Here is a 20,739-nt window from a genome sequence, read left to right as displayed (position 1 = left end):
GAAATATGGATCCATTCTCTCACTATTCGATGGTTCCCTGGGCGTGACCTGCTCAGCCTCCAAGCCCTGGCAGAGCACGTCACCTCCAGTCCTTGGCCTGGAGCCCTGAGGCAGAAAACAGAGCCCTCAGCCAGAGGGTGCCTGTTCTTCCCCCGCCCTCTTCATCAAAGCTACGTTTGGTAGACACTGACTTTCCCCTATTTTCTGTGTTCTGTCCCCACTGAGCTACTACTGTCAACTACAGATGTACTCAGCCTGAGGGAGGGAGGGAGGGAGGGAGGGAGGGAGGGAAGAAAGAAAGAAAGAAAGAAAGAAAGAAAGAAAGAAAGAAAGAAAGAAAGAAAGAAAGAAAGAAAGAAAGAAAGAAAGAAAGAAAGAAAGGAAGGAAGGAAGGAAGGAAGGAAGGAAGGAAGGAAGGAAGGAAGGAAGGGAGGGAGGAAGAGAAGGAAAGAAAAGACAAAGAAAGAAAGAAAGAAAGAAAGAAAGAAAGAAAGAAAGAAAGAAAGAAAGAAAGAAAGAAAGAGAAAGAAAGAAGAGGAAGGAAGGAAGGAAGGAAGGAAGGAAGGAAGGAAGGAAGGAAGGAAGGAAGGAAAAAGAGAGAAAAGAGAGAGGAAGAGAAGGAAGGAAAAGACAAAGAAAGTGAGAAAGAAAGAACAGATGGGCAGAAGAAAGAAAGAAAGAAAGAAAGAAAGAAAGAAAGAAAGAAAGAAAGAAAGAAAGAAAGAAAGAAAGAAAGAAAGAAAGAAAGAAAGAAAGACATCTGGGACACAAATTCCCTCTGTCCAATAATGAAGTCTAGCTGGATTCCGTTATTTGTGAGGCCCTTTAGTTGGAGCCCACTGAGCTGGCTACCCTATCCAAAAAAGGCAAACCAATACATCATTTAAAGGAGAGAATTAGAAGAGAATATTCGTGATTCAGGATTGAATTGTGGAGTGCCTGATGCTCCCTGCGCTGGGCTGTTTCCTTGCAGGCATTTCGTGACCCAACTAGGTAACATCATCAGTGCTGGCATCCAGGGAAACAACCCAACTCAGGGAGCACCAGCCACTCCGCAGAGGGAAGGCCCGTTTCTAGCCGAATCGTCCGCAATTATTTTGAGAGACAAATAATGCAGCCGCCGAGAGAAATCATTCAAAATAAATAATTAAAGGGAAAGAAAGGGACAGGGCAGCAGAGGTTCATCCAAAGCCGAGGAGAAGGAGATCTTACGCTATGGCAAGACGGGCGGCCAATAATTCTGAGCAATGAATTTTTTAAAAAAAAATGCAGGTTTGGGGCTTTATAGATAGAGAGCAGGGAGGGAGAGGAGGGGAAATTCCAGAGGCCGATGCAAAAAAGAAGGGAACAGCTGGCGATGGAGAAGGCTGACCTTGTCGGAGTGCATGATGTAGCAAGGTTGCACGTGCTGCCATCTTACCACCTCAACGGGCTGCCGGATGCTCAGAAAGCAAGGAGATGGAAGAGGAGAACCATGAGCAGAAGACAGGCAGAGGGTGCCGAGATCTCAGGGGCAAAAAGTGCAAAACTCTGCCTTGCCCTTGAAAAACACAGAGCAACTGGAACCCTGCAACTCTACCCACCCAGGAGCCCAACAAACAAACCCCCCCCAAAAAAATAAAAATGAAAAAGTAGCCTGGATCGCAGCCCAGCCAAGGCTTTCCAGCCCAATCTAAATCTTCCTTCTTTCCTTCTTTCCTTCTTTCCTTCTTTCCTTCCTTCCTTCCTTCCTTCCTTTTTCTTTCTTTCTTTCTTTCTTTCTTTCTTTCTCTTTCCTTTCTTTTGAAGTTTGAGAAGTACTTTAAAAACAAAAAAACAAGGCACTCACGTTTCAGCCCCCAGGGCAAGACAGAGAAAAGAGCTGGGTTTGTCCCTTGTTGGGTTTTTTTTCCCCTCCTCTGCTCACTCTTTGCTTCTTTCACCGAAGGATCAACGTTTAAAGACACAGAGGTGCTTTTGGAATTTTTCCAGGAGAGTTGCTAGCGAGGTTGACGGGTGCAGGTTAAAATTGCAAAAAGAGAGAGAGAGAGAGAGACTTCAAAAGGCACCCAAGGCCAAGTTGCAGAGAGGTTCAAAAGAAGGAGATGGGGAGGAGAACGCCAAGAGTTGGAAGTTCGGAATCCAATCCAGTAGCCCAATGAGGAATAGTTAATTTGCAGATGTTTCTCCAGTCCTATCACGACATCCCGCTGCTTATCGTGGTTTGGTCTACCAGCACCACCACCTTCTCTTTGCGCACACCTGCCTCTCTCCAAGGAGCCCCGGGGAGATCTTGACTGACAGAAAAATTCATTCACGGAGAAACCTGGGGAAAGAACCAGGCAGCAGCTTTGGAAAAAGGAAGGAAGGTTTTCAAAAGGACTTGGTCCACTGTTCCATCTCGCTGCGCTCTGTTCTTCTTCAAGCAAGTCCAGATGAGCAGAGGAAACCAGGTGACTTGAGCACTTCATCTCCTGGCTGCTGACTCACTCAGAAGACCCATGCTCTTCCATCCCATCAAGCTGTCAGTGCAGAGTTGGCAAGATCTCCAGAGAATGATGTTTAATGGCCGTGTGCAGAAAGCCTCTTCCAGACAAGAAGATGTCACGAGAAGCTAAAAGTATCTGATCTGGAGGAGGCTGGGCAGAAAGTCTCCTTAGAAGAGCGGGGGGGGGGGAGAATGCAAAGCGGTCCCCAAAGCTGGAAAAATGCCAGAGGGCGAACACAGCTGCCTAGAAAAGGCAACTGTGACATCTCCAACAAAGCAACAGCGTCACTCATGGCTATTTAGCTGGTTCCCCACCCTCTGAATTGATCACAGGAAAGCAGCTACGTAGAGCATTTACCAGAATGAAATCAAGCGTGAGCGATTTAACAGCAGGCTTCCCACAATGTGCCCTTGAGTGATGGAGAAGGGGGGGGGAGGTAAAGGGGGGGGTCTGTCTGTTCAGGGTCACATGATGTCCAGTAAGCTACTTTGCAGAAATCAAATATCTGTCCCTCCCATTCTAGGACTTACTGAATCAAATAGTTTTTTACCAGAATGGTCTTTTGTGAGATGCACAGCAATGCACGTTGCATTTCTTTGATTTTTTTTTTAAAAAGTATATTGGAATTTTAAAAATAAAACAAACATACACAGTTGCCATCCCTCCCCCCTCCACCAAGTGTGAAAGTTTCTGTAAAACACACAAACACAGTCACGTGGGGAGACCATTGCAATGTTAATGAAACCTAAAGGAGGAGAAAAATCTCACTCAATCAAATGAAAAAGCTTGAGAAGAAACATAGCCAAATCCTTTCCCATCCCTGAAAATATACATCTCTTAATTTCAGTGGCAGTTCGCCACTGGTTTGTACATATATTATTCTCTTAAAATTATTTTTTTTAAATACGTTTAAATATTGTTTCCATGGTACGCTATATTATAATCTGCGAGGTAGACCAAGCCAGCCAAATAAAACATAGAACCCGGAAATGATAAATACGTAAATACATAATACATAACGCATAATCAATAAATGCATTTTTGCTTGAAAATAATTTGTATTTTTCACTTTCAATACCTTGCTCTTAAATCATTAAAAAGGCATATCAGTGTTTTCAATTGAGTGTGGCAATCCAAAGTCTTGTTTATTTTGGTGTGAACCAAAACTGCTCTATAACTTTTACAACTTATCTCCCAGTTTTGTATAGTTCAGAGCCTCACCAAGTCTAAATCTGGCACAAGGGCAGAGCGGGGGGGGGGGAGCAAATAAGTCAAAATAAAGGCCACAACTATGCAATCAAAGCCCTACAATGTTTTGGGGGAGATTATATTGACACATAAATCCTGGGAAGTTATTGTTCTTCCTTCCTTCTCCCAATATTGTGAACGCTTCCTTCTTTCTGGCTCAGCAAAGCTAAATTTCCTATGTGGTTAACTAGTCCTATGAAGCCACCCTATAATTCTATCATATTTATAGTTCTCCCTTCCAGTCTCCAAATGCACCGAAATCATTTTTACTTTTATTTGTAAGAAACATCTTCGCTCTCCTCCAGCCTTTTCTAACCTCCAAATCTGGACAGTGGCAATCTGAAGTCGGCAGCCCAAGATAATTAAAAACATATGGTGCGCTCTGAAAAACGCAGAGGAGGAAGGAAAACAAGCTACCAATGTATTATCATTGAGAAATTAGCTTGAAATTGTGCAGAGATCGAGAGATTCTGGAAGCAAAAGAGCATCATAACGTTTTTTTCTCTCTCTGTAGATATCATCTGCGTATGTAATATATTGCACTTCTATAGATTAATTAAATCTTCGGGCAAAAGCAGTTTGCCATTTTCTTAGCTGATCTTTCTTCTAGGATTAGCAAGAGCTTTAGAAGAGACCATAGGCTTTTTTGTCCAGGGAAGCTAGCAGCTAACAATTTGTCCTACAATACATTTCCCGGGTTATATGTTGAGACTCTAGAAGATGTTGAGACTCTAGAAAGAGTGCAGAGAAGAGCAACAAAGATGATCAGGGGACCGGAGGCTAAAACATACAAGGAACGGTTGCTGGAATTGGGTATGTCTAGTTTAATGAAGAGAAGGACAAGGGGGGAACATGGTAGCAGCCTTCCAATATCTCAGGGGCTGCCCCAAAGAAGAGGAAGTCAAGCTATTCTCCAAAGCACCTGAAGGCAGGACAAGAAGCAATGGATTGAAACCCATCAAGGAGAGAAGCAACCTAGAACTAAGGAGAAACTTCTTGACAGTGAGGACTATTAACCAGTGGAACAACCTGCCTCCAGAAGCTGTGAATGCTCCAACACTGGAAGTTTTTAAGAAGAGACTGGACAACCATTTGTCTGAAATGGTATAGGGTTTCCTGCTTGAGCAGGGGGTTGGACTAGATGACCTCTAAGGTCCCTTCCAACTTTATTAGTATTATTATATAGATGAGAGTGTTTGGCTCTACGTCTGAACCAAGCCACTATGCTCTTCTCAGCAAAACATGGATAAAACAACCCATGGCCTATCACAAGACCTGAACTCAATCCCTGCTGACTTAAGAATGAAAATTGAAGTGAATCTGGCTCCCCCCCCCCCCGCCTTGACTTGGTTGGTCAGAAGGTCGCAAAAGGGGATCACGTGACCCTCTGGGACACAGAAATGGTCATAAATGTGAAGTAGTTGCCAAGCATCTGAATTTAGATCACGTGATCATGGGGACGATGCAAAGGTCATAACTGTGAAAAAACGGTCATAAGTCTCATTTTTCAGTGCTGTTGTAACTTTGAATGGTCACTAAATGAACTGTTGTAACTTGAAGACTACCTGCACACCTAGATGGTTCCAGCTTTCACCCAGTTCACACCCCAAAATCTATTATCTTCTATAGCTGAGCTCTGCCCTGCAGCTACATTTGTCCTAACCCACTGAACAGAGAGGCTCAACGAATGGAGTTAAACCAGGCATTGAGGAGGCCCGACTAAGGACATCTCAGTGAGATCAATAGACAGATCAATACAGCCTGATCTAGTCCCAGAGAGGACCTATAAGAAGACAGATCCCCAAAACACATCAACGGAACAATAGCAATGGCCCATTTCAGTTCAACATATTTAAATACATCACGAATAGGCTACAACTCCTGTTTGGGAATGAGGCTGAACTTTCTCAGAAGATGGCGGACACGATCTGGTGTACAGACGCTCAGCCATCTTGAAACTGACTCTCCCAGGCAACAACGACAACAAAAACCCAACGAAACCACGAGGTTACACATGGGAAGGCAACCAGAGTCTATTACAAAGCCTGATGTCTACACAGGCACTCCTTGACTTACACCAGTTCATTTAGCGACCGTTCAAAGTTACGACGGCACTGGGAAAAAGTGACTGATGACCCTTTCTCACACTTCCAACTCTTGCAGCATCCCCATGGTCACGTGATCAAGATTCAGAGGCTTGGCAACCGGTTCCTAATTACGACGGTTGCAGCCTCCCGGGGGATTCCCTTTTGCGACCTTCAGACAAGCGAAAGCCAATGGGGAAGCCCGAACCACTTAACAACTGTGTTACTCCCTTAACAACCTGAGTGATTCACTGAACAACGGTGGCAAGAAAGGTTGTAGCAAAACTCACTTAGCCAACATCTCACTCCGCAACATAAATTTTGGGCTCCACTGCGGTCGTAACCCGAGGGCTACAATTTTGTTTGCACGTTGACCCCACAACCGCAGGCCCCACCATGTACGCACACTAAACGTGCCTTCATGTGTTAAGAATAGAATAGAGCTGGAAGGGACCTTGGAGGTCTTCTAGTCCAGCCCCCTAATTCTTTGAGGGCCACCTTCACGTTCTTCCTTGGATGTAACATATGCCCTCGTCAGCCAACAACGCCCCTCTGGATTCCACTGAACAGGTCAACCTTCCAGCAGAAGAATTAATGATTACAAATTTGACGTCAGGATTTTTTTTTAAAGGACAAAAGAACCTTGAAGCACTTTAACCTTTTCAGGAAACCACCCTGGGGGAGATCAGGGCAGTTCTGCAGACTCTGTTCGAGATTCTTCCCTTTGTATTTTCTCAGAAACTCTGTCTTCACAGCCCTGAGAATTTCCCACCCCGACTTCGCACCAAGCGACTGGAGGCCAACTCAGAAGTGTCTGATGAACTTTGTGGTTAAAATCAAACTTTAGATCTCTCAGTTCCTGTGTCACATCTCCTCACCACAAGTCTCCAGGCACTTTATCTGTAAATTAACCAACTATTGCCGGAACTACAGCGTGAACTGCACCGATGCCTCGAAGCGGCGGTGGGATTCAAACAGGTGAACCACCAGTTCTCTGCGTGGATGCCACTTCCGGAAGTCCGTTCTGGGCCTGGCCAACCAAAAATTAGCCACCGGTTCTGCCGGAGTGGTGCGAACCGGCTGAATCCCACCACTGCCTTGAAGCATGCTGCATGAGAGAGATATCATGCAAATGTTTAACCACAATTGAGTTGACCAGGCGGGTAAACTCACAGCAGAAGAGAGCCGTGGCTGGGCTGTGAGGTTTTCCCACGTCACTTCTCTAGGTGCAGCCACCTCCTCTGACATCAACAGAGAATCCTTGACTTACAGCCATTCACTTAGTGGCCATTGAATTACAACACCACTGGAAAAAGTCACTTATGGCTAATTTTTACACTTACGGACGGAGTGGCAGCCCCGTGGTCACGTGATCAAAATCCAGCCACTTGGCAACTGACTCGTATTTATGACAGTTGCAGTGTCCCAGGGTCCCGTGATCCCCTTTTGCGGTCTTCTGACAAGCAAAGGGGATGGGGAAGCTGGATTCGTTGAACAATTGTGTTACTAACTTACCAGCTGCAATGATTCACCTAACCACCGGGGCAAGAAAAATGGGGGAGAAAAATGGGGAGAAACTCACTTTGAAAAATTGCCCAGGACAAGCTCGTCCAACAAACCATTTTTCAAATCCAATGGGTTGTGGGACCACCTTCTTTGAACCTAGGCCTGTCTCTCGTGGCACGTCACCACCCCCCATCCCCCCTCTGCAAAAATGGGGCCAACAACTTGCCTCCAGAAGTTGTGATTGCTCCAAGACTGGAAATTTTTAAGAAGAGATTGGATGCCCATAGGGTTTCCTGCCTGATGAGCAGGGGGTTGGACTAGAAGACCTTCAGGGTCCCTTCCAACTCTGCTATGCTGCTATTCTGATTGCATTTCCTTTACCGTTTGGTGCAACTCCTCACTAAACTGAAGCAATCATTTGGGGTCACACTGTGGTTTTTACAAGTCATCTTGACACCGAAAGTTGATTCATGCTTACGCTGAAGGTATAATTAGCCCAGGAAATCTCATCAAGGCCATTCACCTTTTCTATATCACTTCTTTCACTTCCAATCTCTTTCTTCTTCCTCACACCGTGCTTGTTTTTACTGAACAGAAACAAACCTTCGCCTTTCAGCAGTGCCAGTGTGGGGAAACTCGTTCTTCTTATGTGGATGTGACTATTATTTGTAGAAATGTTGGGGAAACCTTTATACTGAGTTGCTACTTATCAAAATAATAAGAATTATATTAATTCAAGGTTGGCAAAGAGAATCTTACTGGAAGAAGAGAAAATCAAGCAAAGCTACTATGCGGATGGTAAATTAATGGCTAGTGATTGTTTTGCGAACATAAACCCAGAACAACACGCTGTTTACCAAAGATTAAGGCGATCATGTTAAAAAAATTAATAATGTATATATTTAAAAAAAGAATCCCAGGTTCAAGTCCCATCTGAACGATGAGGTTTCCCTTTCATCTTTTCACTCCTCTGCCAGCATCTTCTGCCTTGGAAGAGTTTTGACACTCAGGTCGAAACAATCACCTACAGGTTGTCCTCAACTTAGGACCACGACTGACCCCAACATTTCTGTTGCTCAGCGAGATGGTTGCTAAGTGAGTTTTGCCCCATTTTATGACTTTTCTTGCCGCAGTGGTTAAATGAATCACTGCAGTTGTTGAGTTAGTAACCCAGTTGTGAAGTGCCTCTGGCTTCTCCATGGACTTTGCTTGTCAGAACGCCACAAAAGGGGATCTTACACACACACACACACACACACACGCACACACACACACACATGCACACACACACACACACACACAGGGGATGTTGCGACCGTCACAAGTGTGAACCACTTGCCAAACGTCTGGATTTTGATCACATGACCGCAGGGATGCTGCAGCGGTTGTAAGTGTGAAAAAGGGTCCTAAGTCACTTTTTTTTTCCCCAGTGACATTGTAGCTTTGAACAGCCACAAAGGGAACTGTGGTAAGCTTATTCATAACAAGAGTTGTGGATGCTAGCAAACACTCGTATAACAATCACCCACATCATATAAAAGGTGGGGCATCAACGGGACCGCATACGTGCTCCCTTAGTACCTACTCAGAGCAAAGTCAATTCTGAAGCCCACGTAACCAAAGTAGGCTTGGAGGAACACTAGAGAGGTCCACCATACCCCGCAATCAAAAAAAACCCAAAACCTTTCAGAGAAATGCTCATTAAGATATGGATTCCTGCCTCGGGCAGGGGGATGGACTAGGAGACCTCTAAGGTCCCTTCCAACCCTAGGATTAGGGTGAACCTACTTCCAATTATGGCATCCACCACCAGAGCTTGTAAAGACAGCTCTTATTTTACCTGGCTTCAAAAAGGATGAAGCAAATTGACTAGAGCAGGGGTCTGCAACCTTGACAACAACTTTAAGACTTGTGGACTTCAGCTCCCAGAATTCCTCAGCCAGCAGAGCTGGCTGAGGAATTCTGGGAGCTGAAGTCCACAAGTCTTAAAGTTGCCAAGGTTGCAGACCCCTGGACTAGAGAGCGTGTGCCTCAACAGGTATTATTAAGACAGCTACTGGAATCTTCACTCAGAAGCAGAATCCCTCTGAATTAACAGCAGACAGGGAGGTAAAACTGCATTGGTTGATCTATTTGTTTCCCCAAAGCAACTGGGACAGGATCCCACCAAGCCGCTCTGCCCGTCTCACGTGTGCATCCCCAGCTGAGACAGCCCTGCAGTCAAAGGATATGGGTGTTGTTTTTTTTCCCCTCCAGCATCCAGATGTACTTACATAAGCCTGAGAAAGGAGAGCTTTTTTCTCAAGGAAGCTAATCGGAGATGGCAAGTCTGCTTTGTACCTAAGTTGGAGGAGAGCTTCTTAGGTTGAAGGTTCTGGACCATGACTACGCTTGGCAGGCCACTGGAAGGTAACGACCCATCGATAGCTTCTCCACGGTTCTCCGTGGTCTAGTTCTGAAGGAAAACCTGCTTCAGAGTCCAGGCCATCGAAACAGGTCCCAAAAAGGCAATGTGTGAATCGGACCCTTGGTGCAGGTGCCTTCTCTTCTCCATCAAGATTAGTCCGTTGATTGCATTAGGTTCCAAGTCTGCAAAAGAAAGAGCTCCTGGCTGGCACAATCTTCGGCAGATTCCTCAAACAGCCTCCTTATTAGAAGACTTCCCCAGCCTTTCTCCCACTCCGGAGGGCTAAAACAAAACAAAAAATCTTGGCTGGATATTTTGATCGCTTCTAATTTCTTCTTTTTCAGGAACCCTGGTGCAGTCTTGGCTAATGCTGAGTCCTCTGCCTGTGTGTGTGGGTCTTGAGGTGGACAGGTCTTCTCTGTCCCAGTTCTCAAGAAGGAAACCAACCCTGCCTGCACAGCTCCACCTGGGCACAACGTCAGCTGCCGTGTGCTACAAGGAAGGTTGAGCCTTGGCTCCTTAAATCCCAAAGCAGCACCTGAAAACAAAGATTTCCCCCAAGGAGCCCAAAGCTTGCTCCCTCCTGCCATCGTCAGCAAATAAGCGGGTGGGAGAAGCACCTGATCAACCGAAGCAGGTGGCACAAGAGAACATTGGGGCTCTATGCAGGGCCTGCAAACACATGTACAAACACAACGATTTAGCCTCCAGGAACAAAAGGTTCTGAGAGAAGAGCTTGTGGGCAGGACTGGATTTTAACAGAATAGCCAAGTCGGAAAGAACATTGGAGGTCTTCTAGTCCAACCCCCTGCTCAAGCAGGAAGACTCCATACCATTCCGGAGAAACGGTTGTCCAATCTCTTCTTGAAAACCTCCAGTGATGGAGCATTCACAACTTCTGGAGGCAAGTTGTTCCACTGGTTAATTGTCCTCACTGTCAGGAAATTTCTCCTTAATTCTAGGTTGGTTCTCTCCTTGATTAGTTTCCATCCACTGGATTTTGAGTCTTTGGAGCCCTCTTCTGACTAAAGAAGGTGGAAGACCAGCAACGGATTTGGCCCTTTTTGACAACATGCCTAGGACTTTGTGACCCTCACTTTTCTAGAGCCAGGGTCCCTATCAAAGATGTGACACAATGTGCATCCAAAGGATGGGTTCCTCTTACCTCAAAATCTGTTCCATTCCTTCCTCCGGCTGCTATAAAAATCCTTAGAACTTCTCAGTTTGCCTTTCCTTTCTAACACAGATGGGTGGCTCCCCCGGAAAAGGACACACAAGAAAATTGATAGCTGAAGGTTTTTGGCAGCCCTAAAACCTATTCTTGCGTGCTCTTAAACCATTCCTTCTTCAATAAAAGGCACAACCTTATGTATACACGATGCAAGAACTTTCAAAGCAAGGGTCCAATCTAGATAACTATATTCAATCTCATACACACACACACACAAATCAATCCAATCCTGTAGACCCGGGCTGTGGAGTCATCTCATGATCATCCATGGCTAAGAGCAGACTGGAACTAAGGACTTCTTGGTCTTGATCAAGCACCAGGTTTCTTCTCCTGGGCACCCTCACAGGAAAACAAGGGGTTGGTTTGGCTAAAAGTTCCTTTGAAGTTTTATTTCAGGGAGGGAGGAAGGAAGGAAGGAAGGAAGGAAGGAAGGAAGGAAGGAAGGAAGGAAGGAAGGAAGGAAGGAAGGAAAGAAGGAAGGAAGGAGGGAGGAAGGGGGAGGGGAGGGGAGGGGAGGGATTTAACCTTGGTCTTTTCAGAGCAGAGAATGGTTTATCTGCTTTGTTGCCTATTATTTCCTCCAGGGTAACAATTTCTACAGGGCCATGGATAATTGGAGGAAAACATATGGAAGAAAAGACTCAGTGTCTGAATAGTGATTCTCAGCAGCCTGGCTCTCCCTTGGGTTATTAATTGGCCCTCAGAGGGACTTGTTGTTCTCTTTAGACCAAGGAACATTTCTTTCCAGCTTTTACGACCACTGGTGCAGTTATCATGACAAAGACAACAAAGCAGAAATGGGTCGCAGCCAAGACAGAAGAAAGAAAGTAGGGAGTTGGTTATAAAAGACTCTTGACCAATATCAAGAGTCCCATTTTTGAATCCATGGCTGGTTTTCAGAAGTAAATGAGTGTGGAAGCTTCACACCCACTTTAGCGTTAGGCCAAGTCCAGTCATCCAATATGGCTTTCAAGCCATACCAAGAAACAACCTTCAAATTCTTCAGTCAAAATTAATTTTAAAAATGAAGTCATTAAATTGATCTCAACAACAACAAAAAAGAAACAACCCTACAAACTGTTTACATGAGTCTATCCACAGAGAACTGAGTAATGATTTTCCACACAGCAGCTTCACTAAATTAGGATATCAGCCATCAGCTTGATCTAAGGCAATTCAAATGTTAATTTGGGAGCAGAGAAGGCCCCATTTTGCACTATGATCAAAAAAGGCCCAGCAACATGGGGAGGTACACAATATCAAAATTCAGTAGCACTGATGATGTATGTCTAGTACAGCCAGTAGAAGCCCTTGCTATAAGTAGACTGCAAGGTAGCTAATTATGGAATTTAATGCAAAGAAGGGCCTGAACATTTAGCAAGGCATCAAATATCAGGAATTAAAATGCAATGCAAGACACGGAATTCGTCCTAAAAGGCCAGAGATCGAGAAGCAGTCCATAAAGGAAAGGCTAGGAAGGAAAAAATGCAGAAGAAACAAAGGACTTTGTTTGACTTCCACATGGAAGTCAAGTCCTTCACAGCCAACTGAGGGATGATGAGGTTCACCCACTTAACAAAATAAGAGTGGGAAGGGACTTTGGAGGACTTCTAGTCCAACCCCCTGCTCAAGTAGGAGACCCTATACTATTGCAGACAAATGGTTGTCCAATCTCGTCTTAAAAATCTCCAATGATGGAGCACCCACAACCTCTGGAGGCAAGCAGTTCCACTGGTTCATTGTTCTCACTGTTGGGAAATTTCTTCTCTGTTCTAGGTTGCTTCTCTCCTTGATTCATTTCCATCCATTGCTTCATCATCATCATCATCATCATCATCATCATCATCATAAGTTGGAAGGGAACTTGGAGGTCATCTAGTCCAACCCCCTGCTCAGGCAGGAAACCCTATAGCATTTCAGAGCAATGGCTGTCCAGTCTCTTCTTAAAAACTTCCAGTGTTGGAGCATTCACCACTTCTGGAGGCAGGTTGTTCCACTGGTTAGTTGTTCTAACTGTCAGGAAGTTTCTCCTTAGTTCTAGGTTGCTTCTCTGAAAAGTTTTACAAAATTTTTAATAATAACCCCCCCTCCCCATCAACCCTCCCCCTTTTATGACTTGTGGACTTCAACTCCCAGGCATGCTGGCTGAGGAATTCTGGGAGTTAAAGTTCACCAGTCATAAAAGGGCCAAGTTTGGAGACCCCTGGTCTACGATTAATCTTAATGTTTATCCAGGTTACTGGCAAGGAGGTGTTTTGATCTTTTTCTTTCCTTTTGGGCTTTTGGATCATCTCTTTTGAATATTATGTAGATATTGTTTATCTCTCTGTGCCTGTTGATGTCTGACATTCCCACCAACACTGACAGTAAAAGCCACTTGAATATAAACAGAGAGGAAACCTCCCACCATCCCAGCACTGATGATGTTGCCTAGTTGGGTAATGAAACATCTACAAGAAAACCATCAAGCTCAGAGAGTACCACAGGTCAACCCCGAGCTATAAATATTCTCTTCTATTGGTGCACAATTTTTCTCTGTTTATGAAACATTGGATTGCCTTTCATTCATTCAAATCATAATTACAGCTGGGCTGCAAACAGGACTTGCATTCAGATCTCCTTCTCCAGGATTGGAGAGAACAGACCAAGACAACACATGTTACCCTCTTTTGGTCTTTTCTGGACCAGAATGGAAAGAATCCCTCATGTGTTTCAGGGTGCCAGGTTGTGAACGGCCACCCCTAATTCAACCCATCAATGAATCTTTACTTACCTGTCATCACGCAGTCGGGGGCTCAGAAACCGAGAAGGGTCGTCATCGTGACTGCTATGTTGGCTGCTGTAGAAACAAGCAAAATATGAGGCACAAATGGAATGACTCTTAAATGAATAGTAAAGCCATTTGGTTGTACATACAAATGAAAGCTTTTATAAATGGCATGTCCTTCTTCTCTATTTTTGACTCCTTACCTTCATTATAACAGACCATAAGGAAGAGATTTCCTGAAATCTTACTTGAATTTCTTCTTCTTCCTAAAATACTAATTCTAGATCAGGGGTGTCCAACCTTGACAACTTTAAGACTTGTGGACTTTGACTCCCAGAATTCTGGGAGCTGAAGTTCACAAGTCTTAAAGTTGCCAAGTCTGGACACCTCTGTTTTAGATGAAACAACAGGCTTTCTACGCCTTTATTCATCACAGATGTCTTGTTTTCGAAATATAATATTTCTCACCATACGCTCCTCAGTTTTTACTAGGACCCCAAATACATAACACCCCTTCTCTCTGTCCCATTTTTTTTAAAATTCCCAGCCTTCTTTTTAACTACACCCAGAGTCATTTGAGAGTGAGGCAGCCTTCCAAATCTAATAAAATGGGTATAAATAAATAAACACAACACCACTGAAGCAAGGAAATGATGGGAAACAGGTCTATAAAAATAATAATCAGAAACTACTATCCTTCAAGCCACACTGCAACACCTTTCTAGAGCTTAAAATATCACCAAAGTAAAATTCTTCAGATTGAATTTCTATTCCGAACGGGAAGCTGCAGTCCTAGAGAGAGTGTATCTGGTTTCTCACGTAATCCTGAAGATTAGCCTTTCTCACCAATTACCAGAATGATAGCACAAGCTGGCATCGAAATCATCTTATCAATAAATAAATAACTCCCCCCCTTTGATGGGTGCTTCCAGTCTTCCCAATTTAGCCTTTCATAATGTTGTATTATTATTTTTTAATCAGCATCAAAATCAGACAACTCAAGAATTCACATCTGCATTTTCTCCACCGCAGGGATAAGGAAGGATGGAGAGGGGGAGGGGGGGAGAAGAGATTCTAGCGATTGCGACTACAATTCCCAGGAGCTCAACTCGGCTCGGCTGGAGGAATGCTGGGAGCTGTAGTTCAACAACATCCGAAAGGCCACAATTTCACTGCTCCAGAGCTAAGTCAAGCCATCCTTCCATCAGCGCGCTCTGATTTCCCGGACTTCAAAACAGCAACAACGATAGAACAGTAGTGCCGATAAACAGATATGTGATGTCCCACTTAATAGCCTAAACACTCATTTATCACATATTGCGAATTTCTTACTACAGAACCACAAGCGTTTCTAAAAAGTATACAACTGTCAGTCCATTATGCTGTATCTAACTCCAGGGGGTTTTTTTTTGGGGGGGGGCTTTTTTTAAACCTTTCCTGGACTCCCCAAAGCCCAGGGGGAAACGCAATGAGACTTATATTATTGATTATTGAGTCTTGATATGAGAACCTGAGGAATTAATTGCAATGCCATGCCACTGGCTGAATGAAAACTGAGCCGGGTAGAAAATCCGGTGGGGAAATTGCTTCCTCTGTCCACGAGATGTCACAGTTTCCTTTTGCAGCTGCAAATATACCTAATGGCTCTTAAAAAGGACATATGAGGCCAATGGCTTGCTATCTGAAGCTCCCTGCTGTCATTATCGCACAATTAGTGGGGACTCTGTTGCTCTGGAATCCACGCTTGTGGGCTGTTTTCGATGGGTTGGCCAGTGCTTTTTATAGAGATCTCTTGGGATGGGCAAGAAACTGCTCTGATTTGAGATTCTCTTCTTTCAAGCCAGAGAGGCTTGCTTCTTCTGTTTTATCCCTTTGTTTTAACAGTTAATTCACACTGACACCCCCCCACACACACCCCCCACACAACCCTACAACAAAAGGACTTTTGTGCCGGTGCATCACTGGAGGAAGTCCGATGCATTTCAATAATGATTTTAGGCAGCCGGAGAAATTTGGAAACAGGATCTTCTATCAACCGCTTCGCATTTTTTGGGCAGGAATTAATGGAGCTTCTAGCTTCGGTGTCGCATATTTTCACATGCCAGCTTCCAGACAGAAGCAATGAAGAGAGTGAAACTCTGATATTCCTCTCCAGGCTCCACTTTCCATCACAGACAAGAAGCTGGTCTCCAGTAAAGTTTTGTTTTGTTGTTGTTGTTCGTTGCAAAATTGTATCCGACCTCTCACGACCCCATGGACAACGTTCCTCCAGGCCTTCCTGTCCTCTACCATCTTCTGGAGTCCATTTAGGCTCACGCCTACTGCTTCAGTGACTCCATCCAGCCACCTCATTCTCTGTCGTCCCCTTCTTCTCTTGCCCTCAATCTTTCCCAGCATTAGGCTCTTCTCCAGTGAGTCCTTCCTTCTCATTAGGTGGCCAAAGTATTTGAGTTTTAGCTTCAGGATCTGGCCTTCTAAAGACCAGTCAGGGTGGATCTCCTCTAGGACTGACCGGTTTGATTGCCTTGCAGTCCAAGGGACTCACTGGAGTCTTCTCCAGCACCATAGTTCAAAGGCCTCCATTCTTTGGCGCTCCAGTAGTCCATATATATATTGTTGTTGTTAGCTGCGAAGTCGTGTCCAACCCATTGCGACCCCATGGACCACATTCCTCCAGGCTTTCCTGTCCTCTACCATCTTCTGGAGTCCATTTAAGCTCACGCCTCCTGCTTCAGTGACTCCATCCAGCCACCTCCTTCTCTGTCGTCCCCTTCTTCTCTTGCCCTCAACCTTTCCCAGCATTAGGCTCTTCTCCAGTGAGTCCTTCCTTCTCATTAGGTGGCCAAAGTATTTGAGTTTCAACTTCAGGATCTGGCCTTCTAAAGAGCAGTCAGGATTGATCTCCTCTAGGACTGACCGGTTTGATCGCCTTGCAGTCCAAGGGACTCGCAGGAGTCTTCTCCAGCACCATAGTTCAAAGGCCTCCATTCTTTGGCGCTCGGCCTTTCTTATGGTCTGTTTTGTTTTAGCCTTCTGCAAATAAAGCAGATGTAATCTTGGACCCACTTTCACACACTTTGGCCTTGCCTACCTTCAAAAAAGCAAAGGTTGCTTTAGGAGGCATCGTAGAGTGGGAAGCACACGCTGGCAAGAATTGTTTTTTGTTGGAATATGCTCCGCAGTGCATCAAAAAGCAGATTTTTTTTTAAAAAAAAATGCTTATTCTTGATCTGCTTCCGTGTTTCCAGTTCGCTGCCTCAATCAATTATCCTGTTCAGATTTCCTGTCCCACTTCACCTTCTGGATAAAAATAGTGGAGAAAAGCGCTAACTTTCAACAAGAGCTGCTTGCAATCTTTTCATGCATCGCTTTTTCTTTTTTTTCTTTTTTTTTCCTTTTCAGATGCAAAATTTCTTTCACTGGCTTCAGACAAAGAGAGGTTAAAAACACCGGGCACCTGATCTTCCTGTTTGCACACACAGGTGACTCTTAACTTACAACAGTTCATTTAGTGATTTGATCCCGGATGTTCTGTTGCTAAGCGAGACAGTGGTTAAATTGAATTTTGCCCCATTTTACGACCTTTCTCACCGCAGCTGTTAAGTGAATCGCTGCCGTTGTAAAGTTTGTAACACGGCTGTTCAACGAATCTGGGTTCTCCATGGACTTTGCTTGGCAGAAGGTCCCAAAGACAGACCACACGATCCCGGGACACTGCCACTGTCATAAATATGAAACCAGTTGCCAAGCATCTGAATTTTGATCTCGTGACCGTGAGGATGCTCCATTGGTTGAAAGTGTGAAAAACGGTTGTAAGCAGTGGTGGGATTCAGCCAGTTCGTACCGGTTCAATAGAACCGGTAGCTAAATTTTGTTGAGTTTGGAGAACCGGCTGAACGCAGGCTGCTCCCGGAAGTCCATTCTAGGTTTCAGAGGCCTGGAGGACGCCTTCCAGGCCTAGAATGGCCTGCTGGAAGTGCATGGATGCCACTTCTGGAAGTCCATTCTAGGCCTCAGAGGTCCAGTCTTGCATTCACACAGAGAACCGGTTGTTCAGGTATTTGAATCCTACCACTTTTTTCAGAGCTGTTGTAACTTCAAATGGTCGCTCTTATAAATTACTCTTATAAATCCAGGAGTACCTGTGCATTAACTATATTGTATATTTTGCAGCTAGCCCAAGATAATGCCTCTGCACTCAACGCAGCCCAGGCAAACCAAAGATTGAACACCCATGTTTCAGACCAATGTTTCTCAACCTCGACCAATTTACGATGTATTAACTTCAACTCCCAGAATTCCCCACCCTGCATTGCTTTAACGTTTAAACCAGACATGTCAAACTCGTGACGTCGGGCGACGTATCGGGACTGTTTTGCCATTGCTGGCAATGGGTGGGTGTGGTTTCCGCGTGACACGCCCGGCCCGCGGGCTGGCAGTTGGACACCCTTGGTTTAAACCATTGCACAGTTCCTGCCTCTTGGCTTCCACTGGTCTGATAGTACAAGCACGCAAGAGCTGCTTCACCCAACCGACGGTGACATTACAAGACACGCAGGGAAAAATCTGCAGTCTTCTCTTCTGCATCTCAAAACAGAACCGGCATTTTTTTTATTTATTTTTTTTTATTTTTTGCACTGAAGAGATCACAAAGGATTCTTACCTCATTGATCAAATCCCAGCAGATTCAACGTCACGCGAGAACTTAGAATCCGACGCAGACCTAGCAGAGGCTGAATTCTTCCCCAATAATCTGTGATTCCTCCTCTAAGTCAATCTCAGCTTAGTGGCCAGGTTTACACGTTCTGCTCCTTGGCTCACCACTCAATAGTAGCTCGTGTTGTGCACATGACTGTAAGGAGCTGCAGTTGCAGAAATGCCACAGTAAAAATTAACCAACTCAATTTAACGATTAAACCTTCCAGACAGACCTTCCTTGGTCAGTCTTGGCTTCCTCTTGGATTGATGATGAACAGGCACAGTTCAAAAGTCATTCAGGTTCAAAGGTCATTCAGGTGACTGGACAAAATACTACTGAATAGGGATGGAGACTGACCTGTTCTTCCCCCACCCTCCGCAGGATTACCTTTCTGGAAGTCTTGTTAAGATATTTAAAGCCATTTTTATCCTAAAGCCTTCCTTATCATAAAGAAGTGGTGATCTTTGCCTTGTCTCTCAGTTCAAACAACCCAGGCTCCCAGAGCATCGTTGATCTGCAGGGATTTTCTCCAGCCACCATCTCTTACTCAAGAAAACTAATAGCAATAGCACTTAGACTTATATACCACTTCACAGTGCTTTACAGCCCTCTCTAAGAAGTTTAAAGAGTCAGCCTATTGCCTCCAACCATCTGGGTCCTCATTTTACCGACCTCAGAAGGATGGAAGGCTGAGTCAACCTTGAGCCAGTCAGGATTGAACTGTTGGCAGTGGGCAGTCAGTCTGCAATACTGAATTCCAAACACTGCACCACCACAGAAGGAAGGAAGGAAGGAAGGAAGGAAGGAAGGAAGGAAGGAAGGAAGGGAGGGAGGGAGGGAGGGAGGGAGGGAGGAAGGAAGGAAGGAAGGAAGGAAGGAAGGAAGGAAGGAAGGAAGGAGGGAGGGAGGGAGGGAGGGAGGAAAAGCAACAGCACTTAGACTAATATACCGCTTCACAGTGTTTTACAGCCCTCTCTAAGTGATTTACAGAGTCAGAAGGACAGAAGGATGAGTCAACCTTGAGCCGGTGAGACTTGAACTGCCAAACAGCTGGCACCCGGCAGTCAGCAGAAGTAGCCTGCAATACTCCATTCTAACCACTGAGCCACCACGGCTCTTAATGTCCCAGTATTCACCTGATAGAAACAAAATTACAACAGCATGTTTTGGTGTAACAATGTCTTGTCTGACTTAGGCATATGTGGTGTAGTGTAACTGATACATCATCGCCTACAAGCCAAACAGATGAGCCCATTCTGTAGTAGAGAACAGGCAGAGCCTGGAGGTGGCGTCACGAGAGCAATCAGTCTGGAATCCTTGGGTTTCCACAAGTGATCTAAGTCCAGCCTGTCTTGAATTTTGTTACTTCTTATCCAGCACCAATTTAGTGCTGGCTGTTAGTGGACTACATTCTTTTGCATAGGTATGAGCTTATGCAACTTAACTGGAACTTAACGTGTGGTCCTGATTCTTCGCACCTGACACATTCATCCCACTAAGCCAAACCCAGAAAAATTAAACCAAGGGAATACTATGGCTGAAATAATATCCTTTTCAGTATGTTACAAGTACTATTACTATATTTGAGAAAGCAGAAGTTCATGAAATACAAAGCTCCTGCTTTTCCCTTCCCCTCCCCATCCATTAAAAAAAAAGAAGAAGAAGAAGAAGAAGAAGAAGCATCCTTATGGCCGTGTCAACTCTCATCATGATGCTTTTTTGGAAATGTGGTTCCTAAAACGTGACTAGAATGAGAAAACTGTAAAGTGTCTCCTGTCTAGCTTGAAAGATGTTTAGGCCATAAGATTTTATTGGCAGTAGAAAGCTCTGAAAGGCCAATTCTTTTCAACCACAATCATTCCTGATTTTTGCATATTTTAAGAATGCATGACTTTCTGGTAGAGTCATTTCTCCCTAGTGGAATATATACTGTATATAAAGACACTTATATATTATTTATTTTCTTTACATTCTAGTTCTACCTTCCGGAGGGTATATAGCAGTAGAGAGCCAAGAGAACAACAAAGTGGGGAGATAATTAGCCCCACCAAGCACCAGAAAGAGCCGGTTTTGTAGGGCAATTCAATTACAGATGCATGAAATGTTATCCGCGTGAGATGAGAAATTATGCTCATATTCTACAGAAGCTTTTTGAGACTGCAAATATGTGTATAATGCTATTGTGTGAATGTGCTATAAGATTTTTTTTTCCCCTTGGGCCCAGCTGACTTGATGGCATGTGGATAAAAAAACCAAACGGGTGCTTTGTATTAAATGCTCCTAATAGACTACTGGAGAAAATGTGTTTCTCTTTGTTAGACCATTTTTT

The 20,739-nt window shown here is 44.5% G+C and overlaps 1 protein-coding gene across 3 annotated transcripts in view; it reads right to left on the bottom strand.

Moving 5' to 3' along the window:
• GRAMD1B (GRAM domain containing 1B) overlaps positions 1 to 20,739 on the bottom strand; it is a gene marked incomplete at its 5' end in the record, with an annotated part of 98,035 nt that overhangs the window by 71,464 nt on the left and 5,832 nt on the right. For 2 of the 3 annotated variants that reach the window (XM_081333648.1, XM_081333647.1), the window contains one exon: positions 13,718 to 13,783. In XM_081333648.1, coding sequence (XP_081189774.1) covers positions 13,718 to 13,783 — 66 coding nt within the window. Of the gene's footprint in view, positions 1 to 13,717; positions 13,784 to 18,249; positions 18,574 to 20,739 lie in introns of those variants that run through there. The other variant, XM_081333646.1, reaches the window with a different exon arrangement.

This window comes from Vipera berus (assembly GCF_964194415.1).
Source record: "Vipera berus genome assembly, chromosome: 8".
Taxonomy (NCBI): Eukaryota; Metazoa; Chordata; class Lepidosauria; order Squamata; family Viperidae; genus Vipera; species Vipera berus.
The sequence above is the reverse complement of the archived record's forward strand: the minus strand, read 5'-3'. Positions and strand labels throughout refer to the sequence as shown.